Genomic DNA, 15,111 nt, shown 5'->3' on the forward strand with positions numbered 1-15,111 from the left:
TTTTACCATACAGTTACATACCCAGCCCCTTTTATATTTTGAGACAGGATCTCACTAAGTTGCTGAAGTCTTGCTATGTTGCTGAGGCTGGCCTTGAACTTGCATTCCTCCTGTCTTAGCCTCCCAAGTTGCTGGAATGATTATAGGCCACCATGTCCAGGATGGATTCCCAATTCTTAAGGAAAACAGCCACAGCTGGTTTGAGTATTATGTTTAATATAAGACAGTAGATTGACAGAGTTGGTGCAGAACTAAGAGTATCAGGTTCAGTTCTAGTCAATGAGTTTATAACCTAGGCACTTGAACAAAAAATTGGCCCTGCTGTCCCAAATCCTTTAAGACCATCTGCATATTACCAGCTTGGGGCTCCAAGACTGGTATCTTGCTATTTGGTGGCTTGAGTAGAATCCACATGTTCTGGATTGACAATCTGGAGGCAGGTGCTAGGAATTATAGCAGGTGTATTTGTAGGGCAGGCTTGATGAAGGAGAGGACAGAACTGGACACAGAGCTCAGGTTGCTGGACACCTGCTACATGCAGTAGTCCAAGAGGCTCACAGCTTGAGAGTTTAGCCTATCTACCTTCCCACACATGTCTATCCTGTCTGACTGATCATGATAGCAAAGAAGGTGACCAACCAGCTAAAGAAGAAAGATCTTTCCAAAAGCTGTATTTGGCATAAGCTAATGCCACTGCTAGTGCTGCCAGTGGCCAGGCACAGGTACAGAAGGCCCTGAGGAGTTGGGAGGAAGGGAGAACAATATGCAGACAGAGCAGGAAATAGTCAGCTCAGGTCCCTGCCCCAGGAACCCAAGGGATAAAGGCCATGCAGTAAAGAGTAACATATGGTCCTTCTCTTTGGTCAGGCAAAGGCCCTAGTATGGGCCTGAAAGGCAAGAGGGCTGAAGAGTACAGGCTCCGCCCTGGGGCCCTGGCTTTAGGCTCATCATATTGGAGGCGGGGATGCTGTAAGAGGCAAGGCAAGAAGGCAGCCAAGTTGGGCTGGTCACCACCAGCTCCTAGGAGCTGCCCTTGTCTTTGTCATCCATCAGATCATACCTGGAGAGATAAGGAAAGGGCTCAAACAGAATGATGATCCTTATGTCCTTTTAAAAATGAGACATAATCCTAGGGTTCCTAATGTCAGAATCATTGGTTCTCAGTTCAGATTATTTCCTTTTTCTCTTTCCTGAGATTGGGATTTCTTCTACCTAAATATTCAGCCCCAGCCCCACCCATGCAGACACTTACCACTGGGCTGCACCCTGGGAAAGGTCTATCTCAGCCAGGTCCAGCTGCACCTAGGTTGGAGGATGGTAGGGGATAAGATGTTATTTTGATGTGTTCAAAGACTGTGTCCCATCATCATTACACACTACTGGTCCCAAATAACTGCAGAGGTGATGGAGTCACCTCCAAAGTTTCACCTGGGATACTCCCCCATTATTAGTGCCTAACAGCCTTGGTCCCAGCAGCACTCCTTTCCCTGGCCATCTCTGCCCTCTTACCTTCCCCAGAAGCTCACGCTCTCTTGACATGAAGGAGGAGTTAGACTTCACCGAGACATCCAGCTTTCGCCTGAGGGCCTCATCTAGGGGCAGTTCCCACTCAAACCTGGGGAGGGGTGGGTGTTAGGGCCAGGGTGCCTCCCAAGCCTTTCACCTCTCTATCTGAATGCCCACTCACTGACCGTTCGTTGAATTCAGGATTGAGGGTCTTCTTCTTCTGTGAGGTCTTCCTCTTGGTACCTCGATTCTTGTCTGGCAGTAGCAACAGTGACACATAGGGGTCAGGGGAATCCCGTCCATTTGGTCGAAGGGCCCTGCAACAGGAGGCTGTAGGTGATGAAGTGATCGAAGGGAAGGCATGCAGGGAAGCTGGGGGACACGATACAGGGGTCTCACCGGCAGCTGTGAATAATGCTGACCAGCTTCCGTTCTTCACTGTAGTACCATACTGTCAACTTCACCTGGCCCAGAGGCCCAGCAGGAGCCTCGAGGGGACTGTGAAGAAATGGAAATAGGTCTGGGAGAAGGTAGCGCCTGGGGAGGCTTAAACTCACCCTCTATACTTCTACTGGTCTCCAGTCTTCTGTTTCAGCCCTTCACCTGTCACCACGTGTTAGGCGCTGCCGGAGCTCTGGAGCTGAGGAGGTGATGTGAGGGGGTCCCCCACCAAGCTCTGCTGCTTCACTCAGTGAGGAGGAGCTATAGCTGGAGCTGTGGCTATGAGCTTCCACTCCTGAGTGCTGGGACGCCAGGATCTGGGAGTAAGAAAGCTGTAAGCTGGGCATAGTTCTCCCAGCTCTCCTGCGGTAAGGACACTGCCCTCTGTTCCCACCCTCTTGGTGTCCTTCAGCCAGAAAGGCCCTCTCCTCTCCCTCTAGGCCCACCCACCATCTCTTGGCACTTACCCCTAGCTGTGCTCTCAGTAGCACCTGCCCCTGACCATTGGTAAGTGCAAACCAACGGTCCAAGCAGAGCCCATCTGCCTCGAGGAGGTCAGAGAGGGGCAGGAATAAGGAGCCCAAGGCACCAGTCCCCTCGCCTCGAATCTGTGGAGCAACAGGGCTGTGTTCAGAGGCAAATGCATCATCAATACATTATTTTATCTGATGTTCAAAGTCTAAACACTTGGACACTTTGGTAGTTTTGGTAAGAGAGAAGTTTTGTGAAGGGCAAGGAAGCCATGATAACAATTGCTGGTCCCTCTTTCATTCCTCTCTTATCCAACGTAGAGTATACTATCTTTATTTCCTAAGTCTTCACATATTTTACCAATAGTAAAATTTTTACCTGAAGAGTGAAGAGTGGCAAAAATGAAATGTTCCCTGTTCACCCTGCTCTCATTTCCATATTCCATATGTACAACTTTTAAAACCTTCCTGTTGGGCTAGATTGTAGCTCAGTTACACATGCTTAGAACGTACAAGGTCTCGGGTTCAATCTCAAGCAAATAAATAAATAAATCATATTTGTTTATTTATTTATTTTTTAGTATAATTCTAATATGCTGGGCTGGGGCTGGGGCTCAGTGGTAGTGCACTTGCCTGGCATGTGTGAGGCACTGGTTCGAGTCTCAGCACCATAAATAAATAAATACATAAATAAATAAATAAATAAATAAATAAATGTCTATCAGTAACTTAAAATATATATATATATTTAAAAAAAATCTTGGGCTGGGGCTGTGGCTCAGTGGTAGAGCGCTTGCCTAGCATGCATGAGGCACTGGGTTCAATCCTCAGCACCACATAAAATAAACAAATAAAATAAAGGCATTCTGTCCATCTACAACTACAATTTTTTTTTTAATTCTAATATGACTGTATCTTTTTCATGATTTATCAACTTTATGTAATGATTCCCTGCTATGAAAGATGAGGAGTTGAGAGCTCATTTATACCTCTTCTCTACCTCTGCTAGCATTAAGTTAGGTTAATTAGAGAATCTGATAAGTATTTGTAGAGTAAATTTATAGTACCTGCAACTCCAGGCTCTCAGTGTGTGGCTTCCTGATGAGAAAAGAGGCATTCTCGTCCCACACAGGGGCTGAGGTTTGGGAAACAGTCTGGTAGGGAGGAAGTGTTAAGATCAGTGGTTGATACTTCCTCCTCTCTTCTTTTCCCTCTATCTCTTAACCCTGCAACAGTTCCCAATACCTTGGTTTTATGGGCAGTCTCTCCCACGGTAAGAATAGCATAAGTACTAGGAGGTTTGGTGCCTTTTCGGAGCTGGAAAGAAAATATTGTGTTAGTCTTAAATTTGGACCTGGTTAAGCAGCTCCTTCCCTCACAAATTATAGCCACAGCCAGTGGCCATGTCTCCATTTTCACTTGACAGCCATTACTGTCACAACCTTGGATAATCATCCCACCCTAGCACCATCCTCAAAAAGAAAGGAGCCATTTACTATTCCAAATTCATGAGGAACATTCACACCTGAAGGAGGTAGAAGGGCCAGGGAACTGAGGGGTGTGGGGAACAGCTCTCACCGGCAAGTCCTCTGCCCGCTCCACATAGACAGACAGCAAGGCTGCCGCCAGCTCTGCGCTCTTCTGTGTCTGGATCAGACTGTTCACCTGTAGCACCTGGAGGAAGACACACAGGGGACAGAGGTGGGAACTGATAACCTAGTGTCGGACACAAGCTTTGGAAGCTGAGAAGAGCTCACCCTGCCTCCTCCTGGGTTCCTTTCTTCCTCCAGTCTTCTCCTTACCTCCTCTAACTCAGCTGCAGTGGGCCGGGGAGTCAGACGCTCCAGGCGCAAGTGCAGACGGCCAGATGGGACATCCTCCAGGGTCAGCCACTGTGGAAGGAGGCAGTGAAAAACTTGAGGATGTGGGGATAAAAACAAAGAGAAGAAGGCTTGGGTCAAGATCAGAAAGGATTGTTGGTTCTAATCCCATGCCCACCTCGTCAAGGAAGCCACTATTTAGCACTGCGGTGAGACTCACTTTACACCTGTGGAGAAGAAAGATGAAGACAAGAGGCAGATGATCAAACCAACACTCCCTTTCCCTGAGGTCACACTCCATGATTTACAGGGATCCATCCTGTCTGCCCACTTGAATTCCCACCCTCTCACCTGCCCAGAAAGTCATCCTTGTCCAAGTCCTTGTCAAAGACTTCAACCTCTAACTCTTGGCCTGGAATTGATGTGATAATCACCTAGTAGGGGGAAATAGGGTGAATGAACTCAAGGACATTTTACTACTAAGCTACTTCCCAACTTTTTTTGAGACAGGATCTTGATAAATTGGAGGCTGGCCTCAAACTTGAGATCTTTCTGCCTCAGCCTCCTTAGCTGTTGGGATTACAGGTGTGTGCCACCATACCCAGCTAGCAACCCCAGAAGTTTATGAACTACTCTCAGAACTGGGGGGGCAGGGAGAATGGGGCAGGCTGAGGCTCAGTCAATTCTGACCTCAAAAACCTCATTCCAGCGAGGATTGAGATCTTCCCGAACAACACGGCTCCGGAAACTTCTTCCTGCCAGCTTTAGCTTGACATAGGGGTCTGACTTGCCCTTCACCAATCCCCCTAAGAAACGGTCTTTGGCAATCAGGTCCTGGGCCTCTAATACATGGAGCCGAAGCACATTCTGCAAAAGGGACAGATGGGGCACCAAGTGGCAGTTAAAGGAAACACAATTTCTCAGAACCATTGCTTACTTAGGGTATACAAATAGACCCTAGTGCTTTCCAGATATTAACTTACTTCAGTCCCAAAGTGGCTGTCAGGAGTTGTGTGACTGGGCCGAGGCGGAGTGTCCACACTGCTGCCTGTCTGGGGGCTCTCATTGTCTAGGTCCCAAGAACCAGACCCAGTGGGAAAGCAGATTTCTGATGAATTCAAGTACAAGATCTGGGAGGGTAGTATGGTTACCAAATCAAGGAGGTGCAGTTAGCCATCAGCAGGCAAAGGTAAGCGGAGATTGGTAGACAGAGCCCTGGCTCTGACAGGGGAACCAGGTCCCTGACTTGGTTGGGCATATCTCTATAAGATTGTTTTCACACCTATCCCCATCAGACCTCCCCCTGTCACATTAATCAACAAACTTTTTTTTTTTTTTTTTTTTGGTATTGGGGATTGAATCCAGGAGAGCTTCACCCACTGAATCACATTCCCAGTCCTTTATTTTTCATTTGAGACAAGGTCTTGCTAAATTGCTGAGGCTGGCCTTGAACTTGAGATCCTTCTGCCTCAGTCCCTTGAGTTTCTGGGATTACAGGTGTGTGCTACCCCAACAAAAATTGCCTGTTAGCTGCTTCTACATATACCAGCTCACTTAGTCTTAGCAGGCTCCCCTTCCTTACTCTGACTACTGAGGAATCCACAATCCTTTCCCCACCCCTCAGCACTTCTTCCATTTCCATACCCGCATGACTAGTTTCATGTAGAGCCTGGAGTTTAGGCCAGAGCTGCTGAGCTGGAACCACTGGTCCAGGGTAAGTTCAGGGGCAGTGAGCAGACGAGCCAGAGGCAGAGTTAGTGACCCTAAAGTCAGGGCCCTGGAGTCATCCTTCACCTACAGATACAGGAGGAAGAAATGTAGTGAAGGAATTAGAGTAAAGGGAGGCACATGGGAAATCATAACACAGCCCCAGTTTCATTCCTCTTTCTACCATCACAAACTTTTGTTCCCTTCAGAGCTATCTCTTTACAGTCCTCTAGCCATGCCAGGGTCCCTCTTACCTTTGCTCATTCTGTTCCCATTACTTGGAAAATTCTCATTTTCCTCCACCCTGCCTATTTAAATCCTACATATACTTCAGGGCTCAATTAAAAGTCTACTTCCACAGGGTATGGTAACACACACCCGTAATCCCAGCAGTGCAGGAGGATTGAGAGTTCAATGACAGTCTCAGCAAATTAACAAGGCCCTAAGCATGTGGGGAATAAAAGCCATATTTCTATTAAAAAAAAAAAAAGGCCCTAAGCAAGTCAGTGAGACCCTGTCTCTAAATAAAATACAAAAGGGGCTGGGATTTGGCTCAGTGGTTAAGACCCCCTGGGTTTAATTCCTAGTATAAAACCAAAACCCAAACTAAAACGCTGGCCAGTAAGTGCTATATAGGCAGACACTGTTTCATGCTTTTCTGTTTTTCTTTCTTCTTTTTTCTCTAATAGTGGAGATAGAACCCAGGGCCTTGTGCATGCTAGGGAGCACTTTACGACTGAGCTACATCATACCATTCATATAATGCTTCTTCTTGTTCTTGGCAATACTAGGGATTGAATCTATGGGTTGGGTGCTCTATCTACCACTGACTCTATCACTAAACTACATCTGCAGCCCTCTATATTATTTATTTTGAGACAATGTCGCCCAGTGGCACACATCTGTAATCCCAGCATTTGGGAAGCTGAGTCAGGAGGATTGCATGTTTGGTGTTTTTTTTTTTGTAGATGGAATTCATTCATTCATTCATTCATTCATTCATTCATTTATTTGTATGTGGTGCTGAAGTTCGAACCCAGTGCCTCACACATGCAAAGCAAGCAATCTACCTCTGAGTTACAGCCCCAGCCCGAGGATTGCAAATTTGAGGCCAGGCTTGGCAACTTAGTAAGACCCTGTGTGTCTCAAAAAATAAATAAAAAGGATTGGGATATAGCTCAGTGGTAGAGCACCTCTGAGTTCAAGCTACCATACTTAAAAAAAAAATGGGGTCTCACTAAATTTCCCAAGCCAGACTTAAATCTGTGATCCCCCCTGCCTTAGCCTCCCAGCAGCTGGGAATATATGACATTCTGCCATCACATCTGGCAAAAATCACTCATCTTAAGTATACAATTGTCAATTATAAAAACTGATTCTGGGACTGGGGGGTGTAGCTCAGTAGTAGAGTACTTGCCTAGCAAACAAATGGTCCTTGGGTTCCATACTAAGCACAACACCACACACAAAAAAGAAAAGAAAGAAAGTAAATAGGGATCAAAGGAGAGACGTAATAGCATAGATTTGGGAAAAAAGAATAAGGTGAATAGTGATTATCTCACCTGAACATCGAGCTCCTGGCTTCGAGGGTCTTGCAGGAAGAACCGGAAAGCTTCCTCCCATACTGGGCTGTTGGTGCTATAGACAGTCTGGAGATGGGGAGGGTGGTATGAATGACAGCCTCATTCCCATTTCTCCAGAAAGTACTTGCAAGCTTTCTGAAGGGAAGCCTTCATCTCAAGAACAGGCCCCCTCCCATGTCACACCCCCACATGTCCTGACTTTTACCTTGCTCTCCTGAGTCACATCCTGAATTGACAGTTGTACCATGGGGTTGGGTTCTTTGTTCATCTTCTTCAGCTGTGGGGGTAGAATTCAAAGGTCAGCATCTTGGGAGTTTGGATTTTGGTGAAAAAAGGTAGGATCATACCAGAACTCTTCCCTGAGGTGGACCTTTGTGGAACCCCTGCATTACAGGTTCCTGCTTCTACAGCAAGGAAGTCAGGGTCATTTGAGTCCTCAGCAAAAGAGAGTATGGGAATGCTGCAGCCAAGTCTCCCCGTTCATCCACACTAGAAGCAAACTCACAGGAAGATCTTGGGCCCGATCCAGGTAGACAACTAGGATGGCAGCTGATGGGGGATCTGGTCGAGACGAGACTCCTCGATTCCACTGTAGAACCTAGGAAACAGGAAGTAAAAGTCAGACCCTGTTTCTCTTAATCCCTACTTCCAATATCACTTCCCTGCTGGCTTCCTTTTTCCCGTATGGCTCACCTGCTCCAGTTTTTCTGCATCTGGCAAAAGTGACAGCCATTCTAACCTCAGGTGAACTTGGCCTTGCCCACCTTGTAGAGGGAACCACTGAAGGGAGAAGTAGAAGAAAGTGAGGTGTAGTGGAGGTCAGATATCTACCCAACCACTTCTCTACCATTGAAGCAGCTAGTGTCTGCCAAAGGGTAAGATCTCTCCCATTTTTCTCTTTCCTCAACTTACATCATCCAGTACTCCAGCCTGTAATACCTTCCCTACATCCAGCTTCATTCTGGGAGGCAGGGAGAAGACAAGGTATGGAGAGGGAGAAAAGGGGAGTGTTGTAATTTGTAGCATGTCAATGACCCTTCACTCACCCACCCAGAAATAACTGGCAGATCACCAACACCCTTCTCTGAGATATTTGTATGTGTGTATCCATGGGTAGGGAAGGAAAAGGAAATGTGAATCCCAGTCCCAGAAAATGACTATAATTACCTCTGGGATCTCAGAATCTTAACATAAGTAGAGACTTACCTTCCCAGAAAGTCATCTTTATCTGGATCCTTGTCAAACACCTCTACCTCAATTTCCTGCCCTGGGACCTCATGTACTATCACCTAGAAGCACAGATGGATAAAGGTCTCCTGGGCTGCAGCTATGATGATAATCCAATCAGCATCTTCTTCCTTAACCTCTCAGGGCCTTCCCATTTTGCACAGGCCTCCTCGCCCTTGGCTTCCTACCTCATATGTCTCTCCCCACTTAGGGTTGAGTTCCTCATCGATGACACGACTGCAGAATGTCTGGGTGCCCACACGCACAAGTGCATAGGGATCTGACTTGCCTTCAATTAGGCCCTTCACGTATTTGTCCTTGGAACTCAGCCCTTGAGCAGCCAGCAGATGAATACGAATAATGCCCTGGGGTTAGGAATCAGTTGGTGAGAAACTTAAGAACTCAGCACATGCTTTTTTAAAAGAAGAATCTATCTGAATGGGGAGAGGCCATACCCTGGGCAGAGGGGAACGCAACTGGGCCACATCTTGAAGGTCAGGTACAAGGGGCACCAATAGTCGGTTGGGCAATACAAGGAAGGCAGCAATGGAATCCATGATCATGGTGTCAGAGAGTGAGCTAAATAGGGGAGTGGAAAAGAAATATAGCCCCACCTTCCATTTTTCCCTCAAATCCAAATTTGTTACTGCAAAGAGAGACCTAAAGTTATAAGGAAGTCTTTTCTTGAAAATCCTTTTGCTACTCTTATATCCAAATTTCTCACCTACTGCTCTATATCTTCTTCATCACCATCCCAGCTTTTCTCTTTTTGCCCTGCTTGAGCAGTCTTCAACCCTCTTTATTCCCTACCCAAATGCATGCTCTTCCCATAGAAGGAAAACCACAGTATTAAACTTTTCAGGAATATTTTTCTTATCTCCCCAACTACAGGGGACAAGTTATATCTTTTACTGTTTTATAGTCCTTAAACCCTTAACCCAGGGCTAGGATACTTAGCAGGTGCTCAGTAAACCCATAATACCTAAGTCCTGGGATATCCAGCAGGTTAGTCATCCCTGTCCAGTTGATGTCCAGGGTCTGGAAGGAAAGGGCAGGGGGTCAGGCTAGCACCTATGGGTCACAGTCACACCCAACCAATAATCACTAGGCCTCTCCGCTTTTTGTCAATTGCCTTCTCACCCTCCAAATCCTGCTTCTCCACCATCCCCCTCAATGTTTTCCCTTACCGGGCGTCGAATAAAGAACATTGACACAGCTCCCACAATAGGAAGGTCCCCCACGAGTGGCTCAAGAATCACCCGCAAGATGCCATGTAGCTAAGGCAAGAAGACCAAAGCTTTCCCTCAGAAAAGGCATGCAAACTTCCCCAATCTTGGTTTTTCCAACCTCCCACTTCCTCATATCCCATTAATTTCCCTCCCAATTCTAATATGAGGGCCCCTGACATCTGTCCTACCTGCATGCCTTTTACTCCTGCTTTGCAGAAATATTTTTTTACTTCCACATCAATCTGCACATCACCTACATAGCTGAGGGTTGGTGAAAAAAAGAAGGTTAACACTAGGCTGAAGTGGGGTAGGGGGTGTGTGAAGCAGCCGGGAGTGACCAGGACCCACTGCAGGAAGAGTGATGAATGGCATTACCTAATGTTCAAGTCCAGCAAGATCTGGTCTTTTCTCTGACTAGGGTGAACTTTGACTCCTATAATGCGCAATGGCTAGAGAGAGAGGAAATCTCAAGAGAGGCAGAAGCACCTCACCTCAGCCTTCTCCAGCCTGCTCCCCTTCATCCTCCCTGTCCCATCTCCTCCCACATATACCTTTTCACCCAGTTCCACTCGTGTAAATGTAAACGTTTGCAGATGAGGGTTAGATCCCCGAACAGCTGGGGCCACAGTTTCAGCCAGAAGTTTTTCCATATACTGGCCTAAGAAGGGCCAAACCTGTGCAATGATCTGGGAGAAAGGGAGATGGTCAGAGGAGAGGCCCATTTACCCTCTAAAGACAAGTTCTTCCAGAATCCTACCCATGGGAAGTACTGGGGACTAGACTCAGGCTAGAATTAATGTGTGGCAAGGCCTGGCCAAAGGAACAAATACCCATTGTCCCTTCTTTGGAAATAAATATCAGGATAGTCCTCACCTTGTTTAGCCATTCAGCCTTTTCCACATCTGGAAAGCTGACCTGCAGGTAGGGAAGTCAATGACAGTGTCAAACACACCTTCCATCTATGTTTCCTAAGAAGTTTGTGGAATGCCCACAAAGGAGAGGGAACATGTCCATACAACTGGGACGCCTCACACCCAGAACTAGCAGGGGTGGGGGTGTCCTAAGGTTTCATTTCTCAGAATTTGGGGGATCTGAAGCTCTCAAATAAGGGGAGCCAGAAGGGCATGGGCCATGTAAAGATGCTTTGTGGATAGCTCAATGATGTGAAATGACAGATGTTGGGTCAGAGGAGGAGGAGTGGAGAGGGCACATTGCTTCTGGAAGGAGAGGTCCTGTCAAATCAGAGCTGAGGGAATCCTGGGATTCACAAAATCCTGATTCCTTTGTCCAGCCTTCCCTTCTCCCTTTGGAATAAACTGGGACCTCCATCCCAAGCAGGTGAAAAAGAAAGCAAATCCTTAATGAGAGAGGGGCTAGAAGATCTGTTCAGGCTGTGTGGCTGTGTGGCTGTGTGTGTGTGTGTGTGTGTGTGTGTGTGTGTGTGTCTGTCACTCTTACCTCTCTAAAGCATTTGTTTGCAGTTCTTCTTTGTCTGCAGGATAGGAGGACAATGGTATCTGCCTTCCCTCCCTGTGCAACCTCTCCCCCAACACACACACTGTTTTGGCTTTTTTTTTTCTCTCCTTCTTTTTTTGAGTCAGCACTTAAATTGCTGAAGCTGGTGTGGAACCTTCAATCCTCCTGCCTCAAACCTCAGGCTCCTCAGTAGCTGGGATTACAGGTGTGAGCCACCTCACTCAGCTTTCCTTCATTGTCTTGGAAAAGGGATGCTGTGGCCTAGCAAATCCCACCATATATATGTTTTCTTCAGCCCTTTCCTCAAGCATATCCTCTTTGTTTTTCTGTCTTCCTGGGTGACTCCTTTCATGGGAAAGGGCACCTGTGCTCTGTATGGATGTATGGGATGAGGAGTAGCTGGAACAGACAGTTGCTGCCTAGGCTACAAGTCCCTAGGACCATTTCTCCTCCTTTCTCTTCTCCAGTTCAGCCTGGAAATGTGCCTATGTTCGTAGTTTCAACTTGATTCCTCTCTTCTGCCATCTCCCACTAGACTGTACCTCTGCTGGGAGGAGCAGGAAGGAAGGCTAGGAGGGGCCCGTAAACCGCCTTGCCTCTGCAGGGCCAGAGAGAAGGCATCTGCCTCAGCACTGGAGAGGAGAGCAGAAATAAGGGTTTGGGTCAACCGAACAAGAGAACAAGCGCAACGACAATCCGGAAAAGGGTGGGGCCAGACAGGAGCCAGTGCAGTGGGGGCAGCGGGAATTGCAGCAGCACACTGTCCTCTTCCCAGCACCCGCTCCCTTGACCCAGCAGCTGTCTCCGCTACACTGCAGCCGGGCTGCTTGAGGCTGAAAGGCAACCACAGTCAGCCCAGATTTTGGGGATCATTTAAGCAATGCTCTGAGGGCTGGGGATAAGATCAGGAAAAGGGGAAAACCAAATAAAAAGTCTTGAGGAGACAAGGAAAGGGGAGGGAACCTCTGAGCAGTAAAGGGGACCGAAATACCCAGGGGCAGAGTAGCAAGGGCGTCAGGGGTACCAACAACCAGGAGTAGCGTTCAAGATGGCCTGGCTTGCGACCAGATATTGTCTGGCTATTGCCCAAGAGTAGAGGAAGAAGTCCTGATTCTGTGAAAGGACCCGATTCGGGTGTGCGGGGAGAGTTGGGTAGTCCTTCCAACTGTGGCGAGTCCCAACAGGCAAGCGGCTAGCGGGGCAAGAGGTATAAATCTGGGGCTCACTGTCCCAAGTTGGGGAGCTGACTCTAGGAGTAGGGGCAGAGCTCAAGAACAGATAGGGCTGTGCTGCACAAGGACTGAAGTGGGTAGCTCACCCAAGCAGGTAGCTCTCGATGACTCATATAAAGGGTTTTTGCTGTGAGCCGCTCCTCGTCGTCCAGTAGCTGCCTTGCTGCCCGAAGGCTCCTCTCTTTCTCGTCGCGGACCCTGCGCCAACCCAGGTAGAGGGCAAGGCCGAAGAGTACGAAACCCACGCTGAGCCCCACTGCCCCAGCCAGGTACACGGGTACCAGCACCAACAATCGTCGCCCGAAGGAAGTCAGCACCGCCAGCACCTCACCCGCCGCGCCTGGGCCAGCAGGTGGGACCCCAGAACCTGGGTCCGGCTTAGTGTGCGCAGCAGGGGGCTGGTCAGGGGGCTCAGAGAGAGCAGCGGGCTGGTCCACCAGGTTGGGGCTGGGACTAGGGCCCTCTCCAGGAGACCGCTCCATGGTGCCAACTCTGGGAGGACCCTCCCGACCCAGTCACCCGCTAAAGATTTCCTAGTTTTGAGACCAGCTCCCCCCTTGCAAGCAGAGATCCCCAGGTTGGGGGAGGGGACCCAGGCCACGCCCCTATCCCTGACAGTTTGGGTTGGTTCGTGCTGCATATACCGAGGTGGAGTCAAAAGGTTGAAACTCCGCCTGTCTTCTGCAGGAAAGGGAGCGAGCTTCGGAGAGGCAGGACCTCCCTGATTGGACAAGAGTGTCAAGATAAGCGGTCTGGGATGGCGGGAAAAAGAGGAAAGGGGCTAAAGGACTGCATTCTATTGGCTGTAAAGAGGAGAAGGAGTGGCACACTATTTAAAGCTGGGCGGGACTAAGTGCTCCTCCCACGTGGGATATAGCGCCTGTGGTATGACGTCATGCAGAGCCACAACCCCAATTACTCGGTTTTCGAGAGGAGATGGGTTTGCTAAGTTGAGGGGTTGTGGGTGGGTTAATATTTCCCTCCACCCATTCAGACGGTTGGGCCAGATTTAGTCTGGGATTCTTATATGTTCACTTTTCAACTTTTCCTAGTTTTGATTCTAAACACATTCCTTTATCCTTCAAAAAAAATGTTTTTTTCCTGGCTGCCCTTATAAAAAGAAACAAAATGACCCTATTTGGAATGAATATGTTCGAAGACGGATCCTGTCTATCCTGTTCCCAGTCCTCTACCTTGTCTGTGCAGTGTAAGGGCTGACTAGAGAAAACTAGAGAATCAGAGTTGAGATAATACAGCCTGGGGAGTGGGGAGCAAAGGAGTAAACAATTGAGGCTTGATTTCCTTTTGAAAATCTCCAAGAGTTGCAAACGCCCGGCAGATTTTTATTATAGATGGAGACCAAATTGGCCCCAAGAAGGGGGGAGGACTCACTGCAGAAATAATTACAAGAAATTCCAAGAATTTCTTGACTTTGAGGAGCTTCTAGGACATTAAAATGAGAAATCAAGATAGTGAGAGGATTCAGTTTCTCATTTTTCTGAATTAGAAGATTTGGAATATAGTCAGATGTAGAATTAACATATTCTACATAGTACTGTGTAGGTTTAGGAAGGAAAAAGTTCAAGGTACACTGGTGTTTATTGTTACCAATTTACTTGCCTTAGAAATATAGTGTTGTCCAGGGACCTAGAAATTCGATTAATTGGAAACTAAGGGAAGGGTTTATCATAAAATGATTACCTCTTAACGACGCACATATGGGTCTTGTGTAATTTAGTCTGATGCAGCAGGGGAACTAGAGTTGGTTATTGGGGAGAGACTAGATCTGCAGCTGGAAAATTTTATCTGGCTCTGCAGGGCATAGATTTCATCAGGCTGTTTCATCAAAGCTACTTAAAGCTTCCCTCCCTTAATCTTTTCTCACTTCCCTTTCTGTACTTCCCTGGGGCTGCCAATATCTAGACTGCTTTACTCTGTGTGCTGAACGATATAAAGAATAATTTTCTATCTGATGCCCATGTTCTCCATATTCCCAGAGATGAACAGGTAGAAAAGGGAAACAAGCAGCTTGGAGGGAATGTGCTTTGAATTGATGAAGCAGAACTACAGCTAGGAAATGAATAAACCTCCTTAGAAGATGACTCCCTAGAAAATGAAATTTGCAGTTAGGGATGGGATTCCAAAGGCTGGAGAAATGGGCAAGGTGACCTGTGGAAGCTCCTTTCCAAAACTTCTGCCCTTCTTCACTCCATCCAGATTATCAGACCCTCCTACTTAAGACATAACCTCATCCTCAAAAAGGTTTTTGTCCCAACTGGGAACCAGGAATCACCGAATTGGCAGCCAAAATGAAGGTAGCAGCACAAACAGGGTGGGTCTCCACCCATTGACAATTTTGCTTCCCAGGTGCCACCTGGTGGTGAAAAGCAGTAAGCGGCTAACAGGAAGGGATGGCCATT

The 15,111-nt window shown here is 47.5% G+C and overlaps 1 protein-coding gene across 1 annotated transcript; it reads right to left on the bottom strand.

Annotated features, from left to right (window-relative positions):
• Positions 1-196: 196 nt before the first annotated feature.
• On the bottom strand, positions 197-14,158 carry Esyt1 (extended synaptotagmin 1). The gene is made up of 31 exons (XM_005335622.5): positions 12,778-14,158; positions 10,857-10,898; positions 10,535-10,669; positions 10,359-10,432; positions 10,172-10,244; positions 9,942-10,031; positions 9,737-9,792; positions 9,210-9,333; positions 8,943-9,119; positions 8,734-8,816; positions 8,440-8,488; positions 8,221-8,307; positions 8,033-8,125; positions 7,733-7,804; positions 7,507-7,593; positions 5,882-6,031; positions 5,221-5,367; positions 4,928-5,104; positions 4,589-4,671; positions 4,416-4,464; positions 4,220-4,309; positions 3,996-4,091; positions 3,663-3,734; positions 3,485-3,571; positions 2,415-2,555; positions 2,110-2,264; positions 1,906-2,004; positions 1,692-1,823; positions 1,510-1,615; positions 1,253-1,302; positions 197-1,060 (listed from the first exon to the last, which is right to left on the bottom strand). The coding sequence occupies exons 1-31, from the start codon at positions 13,171-13,173 to the stop codon at positions 1,021-1,023; spliced, it is 3,312 nt and encodes a 1,103-aa protein (XP_005335679.2). The 5' UTR covers positions 13,174-14,158; the 3' UTR covers positions 197-1,020.
• Between the last annotated feature and the right edge of the window lie 953 nt (positions 14,159-15,111).

This window comes from Ictidomys tridecemlineatus, chromosome 6, assembly GCF_052094955.1.
Source record: "Ictidomys tridecemlineatus isolate mIctTri1 chromosome 6, mIctTri1.hap1, whole genome shotgun sequence".
Classification (NCBI taxonomy): Eukaryota; Metazoa; Chordata; class Mammalia; order Rodentia; family Sciuridae; genus Ictidomys; species Ictidomys tridecemlineatus.